At 44.6% G+C, this 21816-nt stretch overlaps 1 protein-coding gene across 1 annotated transcript in view; it reads left to right on the top strand.

Annotated features, from left to right (window-relative positions):
* The window catches only part of cdc40 (cell division cycle 40 homolog (S. cerevisiae)), a 128925-nt gene that overhangs the window by 4853 nt on the left and 102256 nt on the right, over positions 1 to 21816 (top strand). The window contains exons 2-3 of the mRNA XM_078399887.1: positions 6232 to 6318; positions 14103 to 14232. Coding sequence (XP_078256013.1) covers positions 6232 to 6318; positions 14103 to 14232 — 217 coding nt within the window. The remainder of the gene's footprint in view (positions 1 to 6231; positions 6319 to 14102; positions 14233 to 21816) is intronic.

Here is a 21816-nt window from a genome sequence, read left to right on the forward strand (position 1 = left end):
GTATGAAACTTTCCAATCCGGATTCCGCTCCAACCACTGTACTGAAACTGCGCTCCTCAAAATCACAAACGACCTTTTCCTCTCCTCCAACGCTGGCAACCTCAACATCCTCATCCTACTTGACCTCAGCGCCGCCTTTGACATCATAAATCACTCCATTCTCCTCACCTGACTTGAAACCTCCTTTAACATCACCGGCACAGCCCTATCCTGGTTCAAATCTTACCTCTCTGACAGGCACCAGTTCATCTCCATTAACAACTGTAAATCCCCCACCGCTCCCCTCCCCCAAGGTGTCCCCCAAGGCTCAGTCCTTGGCCCCCTCCTCTTCATCCTCTACCTGTTCCCCCTTGGTCAATTAATCCGCCGTCATGGTCTCAACTTCCACTGCTTCGCCGATGATATCCAGCTCCTCGTCTCCACCAAGTCAATCTCCACCACCACACACTCTACACTGACAAACTGCATCACTGAAATAAAATCTTGGCTTCAATCAAATTTCCTCAAACTCAACTGCAACAAATCTGAAATCATCATCATTGGTCCAAAAACGCTCACCAAATCCACCCAAAACTTCATCCTCAATATTGATGGTCTCCCAGTATCCACCTCCCCTCACATCCGGAATCTTGGAATCATCTTTGATCAAACCCTCTCCTTCGACAAACACATCAAACACATCACAAAGACAGCCTTCTTCCACCTCAAAAACATTGCCCGTCTCCGTCCATCCCTCTCCTCCACAGCTGCAGAAACCCTCATCCACGCCTTCATCACCTCCCGTCTGGACTACTGCAACAGCCTCCTCTATGGCGCACCCTCAAAAATCATCAGTAAACTTCAATACATTCAAAACTCCGCTGCCCGTCTACTCACCCACACCCCGATCCGTGACCATATCACCCCCGTCCTTTACAAACTCCACTGGCTCCCCATTCCCCAGAGAATCCAGTACAAAATCCTCCTCATGACCTACAAAGCCCTCCATAACCTGGCCCCATCCTACCTGACCGACCTCCTCCACAGGCACACTCCCACCTGCACCCTCCGCTCTGCTGCTGCCAATCTCCTATCCACCCACATCCGGACCAAACTCAGATCCTGGGGGGACAGGGCTTTCTCCATCGCTGCTCCCACCCTATGGAACTCACTACCCCAAACCGTCAGAGACTCCTCCACACTCACCACATTCAAAACATCACTGAAGTCTCACCTGTTCAGTACTGCCTTCAACCACTGAAGGTCACCTCACCTTCTGTCTCCTTTCTCTGTTCGTTTACTTATTTATCTATTTATTCACTTCCCTATGTTCTCTAAATCCCTGTAAAGCGTCTTTGAGTATATGAAATGCGCTATATAAATGTAATGCATTATTATTATTATTATTATTAAGAGCAGCCCTGCCTGCCCCCACAGCGATATGGCACTGACCAACGAGCTTAACACCTTTGCCCGCTTTGAAACTGGCAAAACCACCTTGAGTGAAAGAACCCCAGCCGAGGCGGTGGGACAGGTCTTGCAACTGAGCACACAGGAGGTACAACGCGCTCTGCAAAGGGTCAACCCACGCAAGGCTGCAGGACCGGATGGAGTTCAAGGAAGGGTACTGAAGGACTGTGCTGAACAGCTGGCTGAGGTATTCACCAGGATCTTTAACCTGTCATTATCTCTGGCTACGGTCCCCAAGTGCCTGAAGTCGGCTATCATAGTTCCGGTGCCGAAAAAAGCAAAGATCTCCAACCTGAATGACTACCGCCCGGTTGCCCTAACGCCGATAGTCATGAAGTGCTTTGAGAGGCTGGTCCTCTCACACATCAAATCCAGCATCCCTGACTCACTGGACCCACATCAATTTGCATACAGGGCAAATAGATCCACAGAGGACGCCATCTCTCTGGCTCTTCACACTGTCCTGACTCACCTAGAGAGACAGGGCACGTACGTGAGGATGCTATTCATAGACTATAGCTCCGCCTTCAACACGGTCATCCCCACCAAGCTCATCACCAAACTCCACCAGCTAGGCCTCAGCTCGTCATTATGTGACTGGATCCTGGACTTCCTGCTGGAACGACCGCAGGCAGTAAGAATGGGCCCGCACCTGTCCTCCACTATCACCCTGAGTACCGGCACATCACAGGGCTGTGTTCTGAGCCCCATGCTCTACTCCCTCTTCACACACGACTGTGTTCCTGCATTCGACACCAACACCATTGTCAAGTTTGCAGACGACACAACGGTGATCGGGCTTATCACCAACGGGGATGAAACAAACTATAGAGCGGAGGTGCAGAACCTGGTGGACTGGTGCTCGGATAACAACCTGTCCCTAAATACCACCAAGACCAAGGAGCTGATCATCAACTTCCGTAGGTCACATAACGGGGAATATGCCCTGATCTCTATCAACGGGGACAGTGTGGAGAGAGTGTCCAGCTTCAAGTTTCTGGGCACTCACATTTCGGAGGACCTAACATGGTCCAATAACACTGCTGCGCTGGTCAAGAAGGCACAACAAAGACTGTTCTACTTAAGAACACTGAAAAAGTCTGGTCTACCCCAACAGCTGCTGACGACCTTCTACCGCTGCACCATAGAGAGCATCCTAACGCATGGCATCCCTGTGTGGTACCTCAGCTGCATGGAGGCAGAAAGGAAAGCTCTACAGCGGGTAGTCCATAGAGCTCAGAGGGCCATCGGAACACAGCTACCAGACTTGGAGGGCATCTACAACACACGAAAAGCCACCAGCATCCACAAAGACTCTTCACACCCCTGCAACAGTCTGTTCGAACTCCTTCCATCGGGCAGACGATACAAGGCCTTCTACGCCCGCACCTCCAGACTCAGGAACAGCTTCATCCCCAGGGCCATAGCTGCTATGAACCGGTCCTGCTGAGCCGGATGGCCACAACGCATAGATCAACTTGCACTTTACCCTGTCTAAAACTGTTACAATTGTTTCGTTTCGTTGGGTTGCTGTTGTCTAAATTACTTAAATTATTGCATCGTATGGGAGGCGCATTCCCAATCTCGTTGTACCCCTGGGTACAATGACAATAAAGATATATTGTATTGTATTGTATTGTATAAGAAAATATAAATGTAGGTATTCTTATTGGTCTTATTGTTGAACTGTGGGTAATGTTTCAATACACTACACATTTATGTCTATGTGACAAATAAACGACTATTGACTATTGAAGGAACTGCAGATGCTGGTTTTAATCGACAAAAGACACAAAATGCTGGAGTAACAGCAGTACAGGCAGAATCTCTGGCGAGAAGGGATGGGTAACGTTTCGGGTCGAGACCCTTCAATAGATTGATGTAGAATATAATTCAGACAAACTAAAGTATAAATACATTTATGATCAGTCTGAAGAAGGGTCTTGACCCGAAGCATCACCCATTCCTTCTCTCCTGAGATGCTACCTGACCTGCTGAGTTACTCCAGCATTTTGTGAAATAAATACCTTTGATTTGTACCAGCATCTGCAGTTATTTTCTTACAACACATTTATGATGATATATTTCCATTGTAGACTGATGTAAGACTTATAGATGAACTTGCAGGTGGTAACATTCCCATGTCCAGATTGTCTGAAGAAGGGGCTCGACCCGAAACGTCACCCATTCCTTCTCTCCAGAGATGCTGCCTGTCCCGCTGAGTTACTCCAGCTTTTTGGTGTCTATCTCCAGATTGACTTTGTTCTTTTAGGTGATAAATGCTAATGATTTGGTTGGAATGGTTGCTGTTGTCATTGAGGCATCACTATCATTGAGGATAAGGATACTCGTGGAGCCATCCTCCCTTCCATTGGCTCCATTTATATCTCACACTGCCTCGATAAGGCCAGCAGCATAATCAAGGACGAGTCGCACCCTGGCCACTCCCCTCTCCCATCGAGCAAAAGGGTACAGAAGTGTGAAAAGACACACTTCCAGATTTGGGGACAGTTTCTTCCCAGCTGTTATCAGGCAACTGAACCATCCTACCACAATTAGAGAGTGGTCCTGAACTACTATCTACTTCATTGGAGACCCTCGGATGATCTGATCGGACTTTACTTGCTTTACCTTGCACTAAACGTTATTCCCTTATATATCTGTACTCTGTACACTGTTGATGGCTCAATTGTAATCATGTATTGCCCTTCCACTGACTGGTTAGCCCACAACAAAAGCTTGTCACTGTACCTCGGTACACGTGACAATAAACTAAACTGAACTAATTGCAGCAGCTTAGCAGATCCATAACAGATATATAGATGTGTATATATATATTTTTTCAATTTCAGTTTAGTTTATAGAATCAGACCCTTCCGTCCACTGAACCTGCATCAACCATCGATCACCAGCATACTAGTTCTATCCTACACACTAGGGCCAATTTACAGAAGCCAATTAACCTACAAACCTGCATGTCTTTGGAATGTGGGAGGAAACCAGAGCACCTAGGGAAAACCCATTTATTCACCTAGAGAACACACAAACTCCATACAGGCAGCACCCGTAATCAGGATCGAACCTGGGTCTCTGGGTCTGTAAGGCAGTGACTCTATCGCTGCTCCACAGTGCTGCCCTAAATTTAATGATGATGGCTGCGTGAATGAGATGCCATAATATTTAGATGGGTAAAGCCGACAACGTCCATGTCCTGGCCATTTGGATAACAGAAACTCACCATTACAGAATCTGCAAATCTGCTTCTTTCTTAAGCCCTTTGCTCCTCTAGGGAGCTTAGGCCATTAACAAAGAGATGAGGAAAAACTTTTTCAGTCAGAGAGTTGTAAATCTGTGGAATTCTCTGCCTCAGAAGGCAGTGGAGGCCAGTTCTCCGAATGCATTCAAGAGAGCTAGATAGAGCTCTTAAGGATAGCAGAGTCAGGGGGTATGGGGAGAAGGCAGGAACGGGGTACTGATTGAGAATGATCAGCGTGCTGGCACGAAGGGCCGAATGACCTACTCTGCCTATTGTCAAATGTCCTCCACCTCACTCAGTTGTTGGCGGTTCTTTCGAGATCTCCCCAGTTGAGCCCACTCCCAGACATTTCTGCATGGACACCTCTTCTCCAGCTGTTCCTGGGGTGACCTCTTTTCCTTTTTCCTTGGGGGTTCCATTTCAGGGCTTGCCGGGTGATGATTGTGGCAGGTTTTCTGAGGGTGTGTCCAATCCAACTCCACTATCTCCTTCGAATTTGTAAGTCAATGATCCGCAAATGGCTACCCCAAAATTTGAGGTACCGAACATTATTCGCTCCCATGGAAATTTTGTGGGTAAAAGAAAAAAGTAAATAAATTGACGTAATCTTTTTTCAATGCATTGCAATTCTTAAAGTGCATGCAGATGATTGGCTCTGTGTTACTCAAGATCGTACTGTGGCATTTTTTTTTCTAGACCCCCCCCCCCCCCCCTCATCCCCTGCAATTCGGGGGTTACCTGTACAATTCCACTGCTGGAATTAGCCACCAATAAATTTCTTTTGAGTTTGTCACCACGATAGCAGAAGACCATTTGTGCATGATAATTTGACCATAAATTTAGTACTAAATTTTGACAAATACGTCTGGGGAAAAACTCTTGGTATTTTTTGTGTAGAGACAAAAGTTAATTTACTTGTACAGTACCTGACAGAACAGACTAGCCTTTGGTCCTAGAAACTCTACAATCCCTCATTTCTGCTTTTAAGTGCTCCTGTAGATTTTGTGTTTTACTATGTAACATGATTTGATATCATGCTGGGATAAAAATGCTGCCCATTAAGCTAAATTACACAATGAGGAAGATTTCTATGTAATTATCTGATGTAAACCATTGTTAATAGGTCCAGAATCCATTATAGGGGTAAATGTGTGATAGTGAATATTTGTGGGGTTAGATTAACTTAACAGTCTAACACGGTGAAAACCATCAGTCCATACTTGAGGGGATGACCAGCCTATTTCACTGCAGATGCTGGTACAAATTCACTGCGATAATTGTCTCTGAATTAAAGCAATTGCTTACTTTTGCTGCTGATGTCTTCAGTGGTACTCTGGTTAATGTCTGATGTAGGTTGGTCTGCCTTTTAATTGAAGAATCCTCACAGAAGTTGAGTCAAACTTGTGAGGTGGAGAAGTTGATTTCCCATCTTTATCTCCTTTGTGTGTTTAAGATTATAGCTTTATATGGTAAACATTTATGCTCCAATTGTGCTGAACCATTTTGAATTCTGTTTCCTTGTCCAGGAAGATGTGGAGACAGGAGTTCACCTTGACCCACTTCAGAAGGAAGTCATGTTCAACCCATCGTATGAAACAATGTTTGCACCAGAGGTAGGATGTCTGGGTTCTACAATCCTTTATTGATATATTAAACATTAATGCATTGTTGGGCATCTGAGTCCATTTTATAAAGCATTCCATCAATAGGATTTCTACATTAAATTTAAATTTTCAGATCAGTTCCCATTGCTCATTATTTACTAAACTTCAAAAGCTCTGCAGCCTACATCCAGTCCCTTACATAACATGATTATAACCCCTAGCCTTGCTGAATTAGGTTAGCTCCCTAGGGATCATGACTAGTGTTTCTCATTTATTTTAATCTTTTTTGTGGTTTTATCTTTTCCCCCTTGATCTCTGAAGCCATTCCAGGCCCCTAATTCTTTTCTCTGAACACTATTCCTTTGGCTGTAGGCTTTCCTTTCTCCTCATCCATCACTCTGACGTGGTCAGCCTCCCCACCTCCCCTATCTTTAAGAATGTAGAACAGTACAGCGCGGGAACAGGCCCTTCAGGCCACTGTGTCTGTGCCAAATGTTGATGCTTGTTTATTTTTAAAAAACAATTCATAAGGGAGAAAATCTAAGGCAAAAAGTACAATTCTGAGGAGAAAAAAAAGCAGCATTAACACAAGGCGTGTATTTTCACCCCTGGAGTTCACAGAATCAATGAGAATTAGCGCAACATGCTGGCTCAATTCAATTGTTTTTTTATTTATAGATTTCTTTTTGTTCTTCATGATCAGAAACAACAAAACATTCCAGTGTTTGTAGTTTGCTTTAGGTGCTTGTATTGTTTTTTAGTACATCAAGAGATGTTTGCTTTGGGTAATTTTGAAATGAAGATTGAGGTCATACAAGTCTTTGTAGAGTTAACTCAAAATGAAACTGGTCCATAGTGCTAGGAAAATAATCTTGAGCTCTGTGATTGAATCATGTTAGAGTGAGAGTGAATTGTGTATATAAAAGAACATTCTGCTGGGGCACTGGGGAAATCTATCTATGTTTTTCTTGAGGAACTGATGGTGATAAAAACAACTTTTTGGTTGTGTTGTGTGTAGGCATTGAATAAGTAAGCCTGAAAAATGTGGTCTTAAATGTTGAATTAATATTGAGTGTGGAATAAATATGTGAGGGATATCTCTGGTATTAGAAACTTATAGAAAAGTAGAAAATAGGTGCAGGAGGAGGCCATTCGGCCCTTTGAGCCAGCACCGCCATTCATTGTGATCATGGCTGATCATCCACAATCGGTAACCTGTGCCTGCCTTCTCTCCATTTCCCTTGATTCCACTAGCCCCTAGAGCTCTATCTAACTCTCTTTTAAATTCATCCAATGAATTGGCCTCCACTGCATTCCGTGGCAGAGAATTCCGCAAATTTGCAACTCTCTGGGTGAAAAAGTTTTTTCTCACCTCAGTTTTAAATGGCCTCCCCTTTATTCCTAAACTGTGGCCTCTAGTTCTGGACTCCCCCAACATTAGGAACATTTTTCCTGCATCTAGCTTGTCCAATCCTTTTATAATTTTATACGTTTCTAGAATATCTCCTCTCATCCTTCTAAATTCCAGTGAATACAAGCCCAGTCTTTCCAATCTGTATTACCAGAGTTAATGTTGTGGAGAAGAATTTAAACTAATTTGACAGGATGAGGTGAAGCAAGGATAAGAGCAGCAAATTGCTTGAGGGACTTAGAGAGACATTACCATTGATATAAACAGTGGCGTAGAAAGAAGAGGGATTAAATAGGAGTGAAATGCAGAGTAGATCAGCATAGGTTTGGAGTACACAGAACACGAAAAGCAAGACAGGTGAATGCAGATCGTTACCACGTGGAGTTACGGTAATACAGAAAAATGAATCATCCTACAAGGGCTTTTTATGTGACCCTTGGGTCCAATTATCTGAGGTCTGCATGCTGCTGGCTGTATATGACAGCTAGATCTCGGGTGCAGTATATGACAGCTAATCTCAGGTGCAGTATATGACAGCTAATCTCAGGTGCTGTATATGACAGTTAGACTTCGGGTCAATGGTTTATTTATTGTCACCTCTACCAGGTATAGTGAAATACATTTTTTACATACAGATCTGCAAGACTATCCCCGTACATTAACACAATCGCCCCAGTTAGTGCAGTATGCACAGAGCAGCCCACCGAGTCCATATGCAAGAGGCACCATTTTGGTGCCTTTTTACATTCCCAGCTGCAGCTGGCCACAAAGGCCCGCTGCAGCCGTCTTCTCTTCCATTTTGGTCGCCCCGCGACCCGATATTCCTCTCCACGCTTGGCCCTCTTCAGCCTTCGTTCCCCGGGGGTGCTGTATATGACAGGTAGATCTCGGGTGTTGTATATGACAGCTAATAGCAGGTGTTGTATATGACAGCTAATCGCAGGTGTTGCATATGACCGGTAGATCTCAGGTGCTGTATATGACAGCTAATCTCAGGTGCTGTATATGACAGCTAATTGCAGGTGCTGTATGTGACAGGTAAATCTCAGGTGCTGTATATGACAACTAATCCCAGATGCTGTATATGACGGTAGATCTCGGGTGCTGTGCATGACAGCTAATCTCAGGTGTTGTATATGACAGCTAATCTCAGGTGCTATATATGACAGCTAACCTCAGGTGCTGTATATGACAGCTAACCTCAGGTGCTGTATATGACAGCTAATCTCAGGTGCTGTATATGACAGCTAATCTCAGGTGCTGTATATGACAGCTAATCTCGGGTGCTGTATAAGACAGCTAATCTCAGGTGATGTATATGACAGCAAATTGCAGGTGCTGTATGTGACGGGTAGATCTCAGGTGCTGTACATGACAGCTAATCTCAGGTGCTGTATGTGACAAGTAGATCTCAGGTGCTGTACATGACAGCTAATCTCAGGTGCTGTACATGACAGCTAATCTCAGGTGCCGGTTTTCTATATATATGACAACTAGATCTTGGGTGCTGGATTCTGAGCATCTTGACAACAGCTTTTAGAGGCTGATTTGCCACACCAGCATAATTGCAATCTGTGTACCGTGTAAAGTCCTGTTATCTCCCCCTGAAACCAAACAACCGGTCCAATCTAATCAGTCTCATGAACTGCCTTGAGGACATAAAATGTTGGATGGCACAGAACTTCCTACAGCTGAATGAGAACAAGTCTGAAGTCATCCTATTTACCCCCCCCCTGACTCCATCAAAGTGATAACCAACAGCCTTGGTAATCTATCCACCCTCATTAAACCTCATGTCAAAAACCTTGGTGTGATATTTGATTCTGCCTTTAGGTTTGACAAGCAAGTAAATTCAGTGGTAAAAGCCAGTTTCTTCCAGCTTTGCACCATATCTAAAATCAAGCCATTCCTCTCATTCAAAGATTTGGAGAAAGTCATCCACGCCTTTATATCCTCTCGCTTGGACTACTGCAACTCCATGTACACTGGGATCAGTCAGCCATCCCTGTCCCGCCTGCAATTGGTCCAGAACGCCGCAGCAAAGCTCCTTACAGGTACCCGAAGGAGGGACCATATTACCCCTATTCTGGCCTCTCTACACTGGCTGCCAGTACGGTTCAGAATCGATTTCAAGATTCTCTTGTTTGTCTATAAAGCCCTAAACGGGCTTGCCCCCCCCCCCCCATATCAAAAACCTTCTAACCCCTCACTCTTCCTCCAGGTCCCTCGGGTCAGCTGACTTGGGGCTACTGGCTGTCCCGCGGTCTAGGCTTAAGCTCAGGGGTGACTGCGCTTTTGCGGTTGCAGCTCCTAGACTGTGGAACAGCATCCCCCTCCCTATCAGATCTGCCCCCTCCATCGGCTCTTTTAAGTCCAGGCTCAAAACATACTTCTATTCTTTAGCGTTTTGAAGTCTTCTGATGGGGCTGATTTTTGTTTTGTGCTGCTCCCTTTGAACTGTTTTTGTGCCTGTATGCTGTGATGTCTGTTTCTTATTGTGTTTTTAGTACCTGCTCTGATGTAATAATAATAATAATATATTCCTTTATTCGTCCCTCACCGGGGAAATTTACAGTGTTACAGCAGCAAAGTGGATAGCAAGAGATCATTCATTATAAATAAAAGATACATACGTTGTCATCAGTTTTCTGTGTGTTCTTAGCTGTTATTGTTGACTGGTCTGCTGGGAGCAGTGCTGGTTGTGCAGTCTCACAGCAGCGGGAAGGAAGGACCTCCTATATCTCTCCTTCACGCACTTGGGGTGAAGGAGTCTCACTGAAGGAGCTACTCAGTGCAGTGAGAGTGTCCTGCATGGGGTGGGAGTCGTTGTCCAGCAGCGATGTTAGCTTTGCTATCATCCTCCTCTCTCCCACCACTTGCACTGAGTCAAGGGGGCAACCCAGGACAGAGCTGGCCTTCCTGACCAGCTTGTCAAGTCTCTTCCCTTCCGCCACTAAGATGCTGCTGCTCCAGCAGACCACTCCATAGAAAATGGCCGATGCAACCACTGTATTGTAGGTCCTTAGGAGTGCCCTCTGCACTCCAAAGGCCCTGAGTCTCCTTAGCAGATAAAGTCTGCGCTTTGGTCAACGTGGGTTGTTTTTAAATGTGCTTTTATAAATAAATTTAACTTGACTTGACTAAAGTTCATCATTATTTTCGTCCCCCTATTTAAGAAAAGAGTTTTTTTAATTGTAAAATGATGATTAACAAGCATAATACTGGGTAAACAGGGATTGTCCCACAAGGAAAGCTGAAATAGATTGGGACTCTATTCATTGGAACTCAGAAGAATGAGAGTCAACGGGGAAACTGAGGTTGATTCTTCCTCTCCGGAGATGGCCCAGAAGCAGAAGGCATGGCCTTCGAATAAGAGTAGTAGATTGGAAAAGAGGCTGTGTTGAAAAATAGAGAAAGGCAGAAAGCAGGGAACTGCAGGCACGTTAGGTTAATGGATATTGTCGGCAAGATGTCAGCGTTTATAATCAAAGAGGAAATAACTGGTCATTTAATTAAAGTCAACTCGAGTTTATTGTCATACGCATAAGTATGGTGAGGTACAGGTAAAATGAAAATCTTGCAGCAGCATCTCAGGCACATAGATTCAGACAACACGCAAAAACATACCTTATACATGAATTGAGGGCAATGCAGAACTGGCACAGAAATGTAGGCCACTTGGCCATCAACCCAGAATCGCCATTCACTATGGTCATGGTAATCATTTACTGAACTATATGCAAAATGAGAATTTCACTCCACCTCGGTACATGTGCTAATAAAGAACCATTGACCATTGGTTGATTTACCCAACGCCTCAACTCCTTTTATAGAAACATATAAAATAGGTGCAGGAAGAGGCCATTTGGTCCCTTCGAGCCAGCACCACCATTCATTGTGATCATGGTGGATCATCCACAATCAGTAACCCGTGCCTGCCTTCCCCCCCACATCTCTTGATTCCACTAGCCCCTAGAGTTCTATCTAACTCTCTTTTAAAATTCATCCAGTGAATTGGCCTCCACTGCCTTCTGTGGCAGAGAATTCCACAAATTCACAACTCTCTGGATGAGCGTTAACCTTGTAGCCATATTCCTTCACGGTCAAGCTCTGACTTTTCCGTCTTTCTTTCTTTGATTATAAACACAAAGTGCTGGAGGTACTCAGCTGGCGTGGAATTATATTCAGGTGTGCAGCATCTATGGAGGGAATGGACAATCTACATTTCTGATTGTGACACGTCTTCCGAAAGCGTAGCCTATCCATTTCCCTCCGACAATTGCTGCCTGGCCCTCTGTTTCTCCAGCACTTTGTGCATTGCTCAAGATTCCAGCATCTGTAGTTCTCTCTTTTTTTTCCTTTTTTTCTTCTTCCCCCTTTTCAAAGACTTTATTCAGCACAAACACATGATACATCACATCAAAACCACATTCAGAGGTTACAAAACATCAAGTAATCATTATAATACAATGTTGCCTTCATTATTTACAATGCTCTCAACCCCCCGTGGTGACCAGTGCCCACGGACGGCCTCCAGAGTCCCCGTGGACACCGCGTGTTCCCTCTCTAGGGACACGCGCGCACGGACGTAGGCCCGGAAGAGGGGGAGGCAGCCGACTCTGGCAAGACCATCGACCGCCCGCTGCCTGGACCCGCGAATGGCCATCTTGGCCAGGCCCAAGAGCAAACCGACAGGGAGGTCCCACCCCCCCCCGAACGACCCTCCCCACTCCCTACCTTGTGTCCAAACACTAGAATCGTAGGACTAAAGTGTAACCAAAACTTGAGGAACAACCCCTTCAGATATTGGCACAGGGGCAGTAACCTCTCACACTCCATATACACGTGGAACACGGTCTCTTCCTCACCGCAGAAAATATAGGCGGCCGACGAGCCCATGAACCGACTCAAAAGTTTATTACACGCCACCGCTCTGTGCAACACTCTCCACCCCAGGTCCCCGATGTAAAGGGGAACGACTCCCTTGTAGAGAGACCCCCACTGAGGTCCGCCCCCTGTAGTTCTCTCTCTCCCTCCCTCTCTTTCCCTCTCTCTCCCTCTCACTTTGGTTTCAAGTTTTTGCAGCTGTTCTAGCCTGCATTGTGTAGGTTTACCAAATTCTACAACATTGATGAAGAGGTCGAGTGTGTTGTAGCCATCTGTGCTGTTGACAAAGGATGGGTAAAAAAAAAGTAAGTTATTAGCAGGGCGGAAAGACCGTGCCCAGTGGAGGTTATCCACTTGGATAGGAAAATAAGATTTGAAGACAAGAAATATCGGTCAGCCCCTCGAACAACATACTTCAGTCTATAAAAGGGTCCTGACTTGAAATGTCACCTAAACATGTTTTCCAGAGATGTTGCCTGACCCGCTAAGTTACTCCAGCACTTTGTGTCCTTTTCGTAAACCAGTGTCTGCAGTTCCTTGCTTCATCTTCTATACTTTGCCATTCATTGCCACGATTCATCCTATCTCGGCCTCAATACCACATTCATGCACTCCCCAATGTCTCTTGGCTTTGTAGCACTTCAAAGAAGAGGATAGACAGACAAGTAGGACCTGAGGATAAAATGCTGTGGGTCTAGGGTCCATGAACGGGAAATATAGAAAGTTTACATGCAGCTAGTATTTAGCAAGGCAGTCGAGTGTTCACCTTGTAAATTTCCCCGGTGTGGGACAAATAAAGGAATATATTACCTTTATTGCAAAGGTGATGGAGTTCAAGCAAAATAAATCTCGGTACAACTGTATTGAGCATCGTAGAGATTGTACCTAGGGTACTGCATAGAACTTTGGCCACCAATATTTAAGGAGGATAAGCTTATTCTGGTGACATTTTAGAGAAGGGTCACTTGGTTAATTCCTTAATCGAATGGCAGAGTAGACTTGATGGGCCAAATGGCCTACCTCTGCTCCTAAATCTTATGAACTTAATTTATTTTCTGTGTCCATTCTATTCTTAGTCTTGAGGTTCTGCTTGAGAGGAATCATTGGCAATATTGTTAACCACTGTATTATGTGATTATTTTGTAACTAGACTGAAGCATTTGATACCGATGTATCTAAAATAGTTCTGGAGTCAAAGGGTAATTTATTGCTTCACATGATGCTGGAAAATTCTGACAGGCATGTTTATTTTTTATTCAATATTGTCCACCCAAATAAATACATTTTAACTAAATGGTTTTTGGACAAATGGATCGTGTTCACTGTGTATTTCAACATAAATATTTCAGTATAATTATTGAATAAAAACTATGCTTCCTATTTTCAAATTAGGCATGGCTTGTTATTGGAATTATTGTAGTCACTGATCTGTAATTCCAATAAAGTGCAATGTGGAGTCTGGATAATTAATCACATGTACATAATATTGTTTCAGTTTGGTCCAGTGAACCCTTACCGGACACAGCAGATGGCTGCCCCCAGAAACATGCTCTCTGGATTTGCTGAACCTGCCCACATTAATGACTTCAGGTTTGAGGAGCAAAGGAGAACATTTCATACCTATGGTAAGTTCCAATGTATTCCTTGAGATTTTCTTCAGTGTTATGTTATAGGAAAAGCTGTTAGTGACGGGTATAGTGATTTGTTTGCATTATAAATCTGCCTCAAGACCAAGAAGAGAGGTTGCCTGTGGGCGTTCTCTCACTCTGCCCACACTAGACACGTACTTCATTATACCTTTTTGTTTCTGACTTGGAATTCAGTATTGTGAAAGATTTTTAACTACATTCGCCTAAACATGATTAGTTTAGAGATGCAGTGTAGAAACGGGCCCTTCGGCCCACCAAGTCTGCATCGGCCAACAATCACCCGCACACTAGTTTTATCCTACGCACCAGGGACAATTTACAGAAGCCTATTAACCCATGAACTTCCACGTCTTTGGAATATGGGAGGAAACCGGAGCACCTGTAGAAAACCCTCGCATTTATCTACATTATACTGCATCTGCCCACTCCCTCAACCTGTCCAAATCATCCTGCAACCACCTAGCATCCTCTTCACAGTTCACACTGCCACCCAGCTTTGTGTCATCTACAAATTTGCTTGTGTTACTTTTAATACCATCACAATTATCTCTGAACTAAATGTATCTCTAAACTATACTAAACGTGGTTACTGTGAAGTTGAAGGAAAAAATGTATTGATGGCCAAAGTGTACAGTATGAAGGATGTGAGCTGGGAGGCAAGGGTTCCACAATCAGGCCACAGTTTTTGTATCAACACCATCGGGCCTAGAGCAGACGTTCATACTATTACATGAATCTTACGTTATGTTGTCATACATGATCACAATTTGTTTTTGTGTGCTATAAACTTGTAAGATATTTTTTCTACATCTTGCAACACTTTCATTCACATCCGTGGCAACTATTCTAAATTTAAATCATTGGCATTGTACTAAAGCTGAAAATATTGGATGTTCTCATGGTCAGGGATCAAATGTTGAGAGAAATGGTATAATATGTTTTAAGTCTTAATATGTTTAAATGAAAGATCATCATTTAAATGAAAGGCTGCATCCCAGAGTGCTTAAGGAAGTAGCCCCGGAAATAGTGGATGCATTAGTGATAATTTTTCAAAACTCTTTAGATTCTGGAGTAGTTCCTGAGGATTGGAGGGTAGCTAATGTAACCCCACTTTTTAAAAGGGAGGGAGAGAGAAAACGGGGGAATTATAGACCAGTTAGCCTAACATCGGTAGTGGGGAAAATGCTAGAGTCAGTTATTAAAGATGTGGTAGCATCACATTTGGAAAGTGGTGAAATCATCGGACAAAGTCAGCATGGATTTATGAAAGGCAAATCATGCCTGACGAATCTTATAGAATTTTTCGAGGATGTAACTAGTAGAGTGGATAAGGGAGAACCAGTCGATGTGTTATATCTGGACTTTCAGAAGGCCTTCGACAAGGCCCAACATAGGAGATTGGTGTACAAACTTAAAGCACACGGTATTGGGGGTTCAGTGTTGAGGTGGATAGAGAATTGGTTGGCGGACAGGAAGCAAAGAGTAGGAATAAACGGGTCCTTTTCGGAATGGCAGGCAGTGACTAGTGGGGTACCGCAAGGCTCAGTGCTGGGACCCCAGTTATTTACAATATATATTAATGATTTGGACGAGGGAATTGAATGCAACATCTCTAAGTTTGCGGATGACACGAAGCTGGGTGGCAGTGTTAGCTGCGAGGAGGATGCTAGGAGGCTGCAGAGTGACTTGGATAGATTAGGCGAGTGGGCAAATGCATGGCGGATGCAATATAATGTGGATAAATGTGAGGTTATCCACTTTGGCGGCAAGAACAGGAAAGCAGAGTATTACCTGAATGGTGGCCAATTAGGAAAAGGGGAGATGCAACGTGACCTGGGTGTCATGGTGCAGGCAGTGAAGAAAGCGAATGGTATGTTAGCATTCCTAGCAAGAGGATTTGAGTATAGGAGCAGGGAGGTTCTGCTGCAGTTGTACAGGGCCTTGGTGAGACCGCACCTGGAGTATTGTGTACAGTTTTGGTCTCCTAATCTGAGGAAAGACATTCTAGCCTTAGAGGGAGTACAGAGAAGGTTCGCCAGATTGATCCCTGGGATGGCAGGACTTTCATATGAAGAAAGACTGGATAGACTAGGCTTATACTCGCTGGAATTTAGAAGACTGAGGGGGGATCTTATAGAAACATATAAAATTCTTAAGGGGTTGGAGAGGCTAGATGCGGGAAGATTGTTCCCGATGTTGGAGAAGTCCAGAACCAGGGGTCACAGCTTAAGGATAAGGGGGGAAGTCTTTTAGGACCGAGGTGGGAAAACATTTCTTCACACAGAGTGGTGAGTCTGTGGAATTCTCTGCCACAGAAGGTAGTTGAGGCCAGTTCATTGGCTATATTTAAGAAGAAGTTAGATGTGGCCCTTGTGGCTAAAGGGATCAGGGGGGTATGGAGAGAAGGCAGGTACAGGTTACTGAGCTGGATGATCAGCCATGATCATATTGAATGGCGGTGCAGGCTCGAAGGGCCGAATGGCCTACTCCTAAACCTATTTTCTGGTGCCTATGTGGAGTTAAACCTAAAACTGATGACTTGCATTAACTAGAGTTAGCCAGACGCCTGAGGATTTCCAATGAAATCTGGGGAATTCATTGTCACAGGTGGCTGTGGAGGTAAAGTCTGGGTATTTTTAAAGTAGAGATTGATAGGTTCTTGTTTGTAAGGGCGCAAAGTTTACAGGGAGGGGGCAAGAGAATGGGGTTGAGGGGGAAATATAGATTAGCCATGATCGCATGGCAGAAATGGGCTGAATGGCGTAATTCTGCTCTTTTGTCTTACTTTTAACAGTATAAAGCATGTGAGATGCATAAATGTTGTTATTGTTCAGTCCGAAGAAGGGTCTCGACCCGAAACGTCACCCATTCCTTCTCTCCTGAGATGCTGCCTGACCTGCATTTTGTGAATAAATACCTTCGATTTATACCAGCATCTGCAGTTATTTTCTTATTCAACATTGCACTACATAAGATGCACAGTGGCTCAGCGGTAAAGTTGCTGGCTTACAGCGACAGAGATCGGGTTCGATCCTGATTACAGCTGCTGTCTAAGGGGAGTTTGTACGTTCTCCCTGTGACTGCGTGGGTTTTCTCCGCGGATCTGATTTCCTCCCATATTCCAAAGAAATACAGGTTTGTAGGCTAATTGGCTTGGTAACATTGTAAATTGTCCCCAGTGTGTCTGGAATAGTGTTAGTGTGCAGGGATTGCTGGTCGCCCTGGACTCAGTGGGCCAAAGGGCCTGTAGGTTTGTAGGTTAATTTGCTTCTGTAAATTCTAAGTTGGCCCCAGGCTTCAGGATAGTAATAGTGTATGTGTGATCGCTGGTCGACCCACGTAATAGAGGTAGAAGGGCAGAACAGCTGAAGGGGGGATTTGCAGTTGAAGCTCCAAACCCTTTCCTGCTGAAGTCTTAGCAGCTGAGGGCACAGCTGACAATGTTGGATCTCTAAAATAATGGGCGGGCGACATATCAAAGGTGGAGGAGCATGTTTGATGTGATTCTTACTTTGGATGTGCCTAAGATTAAGGAGAGTGCTGAAGTTTATGGAAAGGAAAAGAAGCTAGCCAGATTCAGTTGAAACGGAGAGACATAGAGGTAATGAATATCAAAAATTAACTAGATGCAAGAAATCCGAAATAAAAGCAGAAAATTCTGGGAAGGCTTAGTCGATCAGGCTAAAAGAAAACAAAGTTGACATTTCAGGTCAAAGATCCTTGCACAGCATTTAGGAAAGAGAGAGATTAGAACCCGACAATGTCATTACTTTTGCTAGTAATTTTCACTAGGGTCAGTATCACATAGTCTTTCTCTGTGCCGATCACTACATTTCTGAATCTCACTTTCTCCATTGTAGGAGAAAAGTGAATTCCAAAATCCACTACAAATCTACAGAATCTCATAAAAACTGCATTCCATTCTTTGATTTCTTCCACCTCTATCACATCGAGTCATAGAGACCCATAGCTACATAACATGAAAACAGGCCCTTCGGCTCAACTTGTCCCACATCACCCAGCGGAACGAGTCCCGTGTTGGAGTATTGTGTATGGTTCTGATTGCCCTGCTCCAAGAAATATGTAATTAAAATAAAAAAGGGTGCAAAAAAAGATTTATGATGATGTTAATTGGTTTGGAGGATTTGAGTTATAAGGAGGCACTTTCTTGTGCAGGATTGTTTTCCCTGGAGCATAGGAGGATGAGGGGTGACCTTATAGAGGAATACAAAATTCTGAGGGGTATAGATGAAGTGAATAGCCATAATCCTTTCCTCTGGGTAGGGGAGCCTAAACTGGAGGGCGTAGGTTTAAGATGAGAGAGGAAAAATTTCAGAGGGATCTGAGGGGCAACTTTCTTGCAGAGGTGGTGGCGCGTATATGGACCGAGCAGCCAGAAGACATAGCAGGGGCGGATACAATGACAACATTTAAAAGAGACTTTGACGGGTAATTGCATGGAAAGGATTGGGAGGGGGTATGGGCCAGCTATAGGCAAGTGGGGCTTGTTCCGGGTGACGCAGACCTCCCAACCCTTTCGAATTTGGCGGAAAGTTTCCGCTTTCTTATTTCATTTCCGTCATTCCAATTTCACCTCACATTTTTCCGCGAAACACATGCCTCGCCGCTCGCCCTGTCTCTTGCTCCGCCCCGCGCCTCGTCGCTGGCCTGGCCTCGCCTCGTCGCTGGCCTGCCCTCGCCTCGTCGCTGGCCTGCCCTCGCCCCGGCCTGCCCTCGCCCCGGCCTGGCCCGGCCTGCCCTCGCCTCGCCCCTGGCCTGCCCTCGCCTCGCCCTGGCCTGCCCTCGCCTCGCCCTGGCCTCGCCTGGCCTGGTCGCTGGCCCGGTCTCGCCTTAGGCCCCGCTGAACCCGTCTCGCCGCGCCGCTGGCCTCGCCTCACCTCGCCGCTGGCCCGGCCTCACCTCACCACTGGCCTCCCCTCGCCGCTGGCCCCGACTCGCCTCTGGTCTCGCCTCATCTTGCCGCTAGCCTCGACTCGCCGCGCCGCTGGCCTCGACTCGCAGTTTTAAATGAAACTTTCTTCATAACTTAATCATACATTTTGGGTAAGGAAAAAACAAAATAGAGAAAACAAAACAAAACAATTTTTTCTTTGTAAAAAGTATTTTTGTTCAATAACCTTTCTATAAATAGCAGAATATACTCATGATAGGCCTGACATTGTACATGTAGTCCAAGAACTACAGACTGTTGGAAATAATAGTCATTTTTCACAGGTGAATGTAGCGCTACGCGCATTTGGCGTGCACACTTTTTTTTGGTGAAAAGTTGCATTACGCGCCATATTATGAATTTTGATGTAAAATTCCGAATTTTGGACATTAAAATTCTCAATTTGTAAAATCAAATGTTGGGATATCTGGGTGACGTGGGACAAGTTGAGCCGAAGGGTCTGTTTTCATGTTATGTAGCTCTGGGTCTTTACGACTCGATGTGATTGAGATGGAAGAAATCAAAGAATGGAATGCTGTTTTTACGAGATTCTGTAGATTTGTAGTGGATTTTGGAATTCACTTTCCTCCTGCAATGGAGAAAGCGAGATTCAGAAAAGTAGTGGTCGACACAGAGAAAGACCACAATACTAGAGTGCCTTAATAATGTCAATATGGATGTAACTTGATATTCCAACTCCTGTACTCAATGTCCTGACCGATGAAGGCAAGCATGCCAAATGCTTTCTTCACCATCCTCTCCACCCGCGTTGCCACTTTCAAGGTACTATGTACCTGCACCCCTAGGTCTTTATGTTTTTCCAAGCCCTTGCCAATTTCAGTGTAGACTCTACCCTGGTTTATCTTACCAAAATGTATCGCCCCTGCATTTATCTGAATTAAGCTCCATCTGCCATTCTTTGGCCCAATGGTCCAGTTGATCAAGATTCAGATAGAATTGTAGTTAATCTTCACTGTCTAATATTACCACCAATTCTAGTGCTCTCAGCAAACTTACTAACCATGCCATCTGTATTTTCATCCAAATCATTCAAGTAAATAACAACAAACAGTGGACCCAGCACTGATCCCTGTGGCACATCGGATGTTGCAGATCCACAGCTTGAAAAGCAACCCCATGCCACCATCGTCTGTCTCCTACCTCCAAGCCAATTTTGTATCCAATTGACTCGGTCATCTTGGATCCCTTGTGACCTAGTCAGCCTACTAAGTAGCACCTTGTAAAACTCCTTGCTGAAGTCTGTCTAGACCCCTACATACTGCCTTCGTCCATATTCTTGGTTGTCCCTTCAACTGGATCAATTAAATCGTTGAGACACATTTTCAGGTGGCCAAAATCATGCTGACTATCCCTAATTATCCCTTGCCTTTCCAAATGAATGTAGATACTGTCTGTCAGAATCCCCTCCAATAACTTACCTGCCACTGAGTTTAAGCTTACCATCCTGTAGTTTCCAGTCTTTTTCTTGAATAGAGGCACAACGCTAGCCATCTTCCAGTTTTTTAGCAACTCACCCATTGCTATCATTGATACAATGGGTGAGCTACCAAAATGCAACTATCTGAACCTGGATCAAAACTGCATTACTAATCTCTGATCATTGAAATAGATTTTTTTTTAATACCATCCAAATTTAGATCTTCCACTGTTTGATAAATAGATCCTTTAAAATAGCAAATGATAGCATGTATAAATTTCATGAATATTAAGTAGGTTAAAATTGATTAATGGTGGCATTTAATCGGAACTGGAAAAAGTTAGAAATGAAAGGGGTGTTAAGTTGCAGGTAATGTCAGTGTTTTACTATATCACTCAGAGCCAGAGTAGATAGGTTTACAGAAGCTATAAATATTGGATAAGTAATATAGCTTCATTATGAAGTGTGTTTGCAATAGCCGGTCCCAGCATCCTCTCTATTATCAACAGTTCTCTGGCCACTGGCACTGTTCCAACCAGTTTCAAGCACGCGGTGGTCCAGCCCCTACTGAAAAAACCTAACCTAGACCCCACCTTGCCTAGCAACTACAGACCCATTTCCAAACTGCCATTCCTGTCAAAAGTCCTTGAAAAGGCAATTCTAAACCAATTAGTGCCCTACCTGCACCAATACACCATCCTGGAAAGTTTCCAGTCAGGTTTCAGAGCCCACCACAGCACAGAGTCTGCCTTGTTGAAGGTACACAACGACCTGCTTCTCGCCATCGACACCGGCGACTGTGCAATCCTGCTCCTTCTCGACCTCAGCGCAGCGTTCGATACAGTGGACCACACCATCCTTATTGACCGTCTCCGGTACGCGGTTGGCATTGATGGCACTGCCCTGAGCTGGTTCGCTTCGTACCTCAAAGATAGGAGTTTCGCCATCAACATAGGCAGTTATTCCTCTGCTCCAGCTAGCTTCTGCGGAGTTCCACAAGGCTCCATCCTAGGCCCCATTCTCTTCTCTCTATACATGCTCCCCCTTGGCCAAATCATTCAAAGGCACGGCATTTCTTTCCACTGCTATGCCGATGACACTCAGCTTTACCTCCCCCTGAAACCCAACAACCAGTCAAATTTAAACAGCCTCTCACACTGCCTTGAGGACA

The sequence above is a fragment of the Rhinoraja longicauda genome, chromosome 5, assembly GCF_053455715.1.
Source record: "Rhinoraja longicauda isolate Sanriku21f chromosome 5, sRhiLon1.1, whole genome shotgun sequence".
Taxonomy (NCBI): domain Eukaryota; kingdom Metazoa; phylum Chordata; class Chondrichthyes; order Rajiformes; family Arhynchobatidae; genus Rhinoraja; species Rhinoraja longicauda.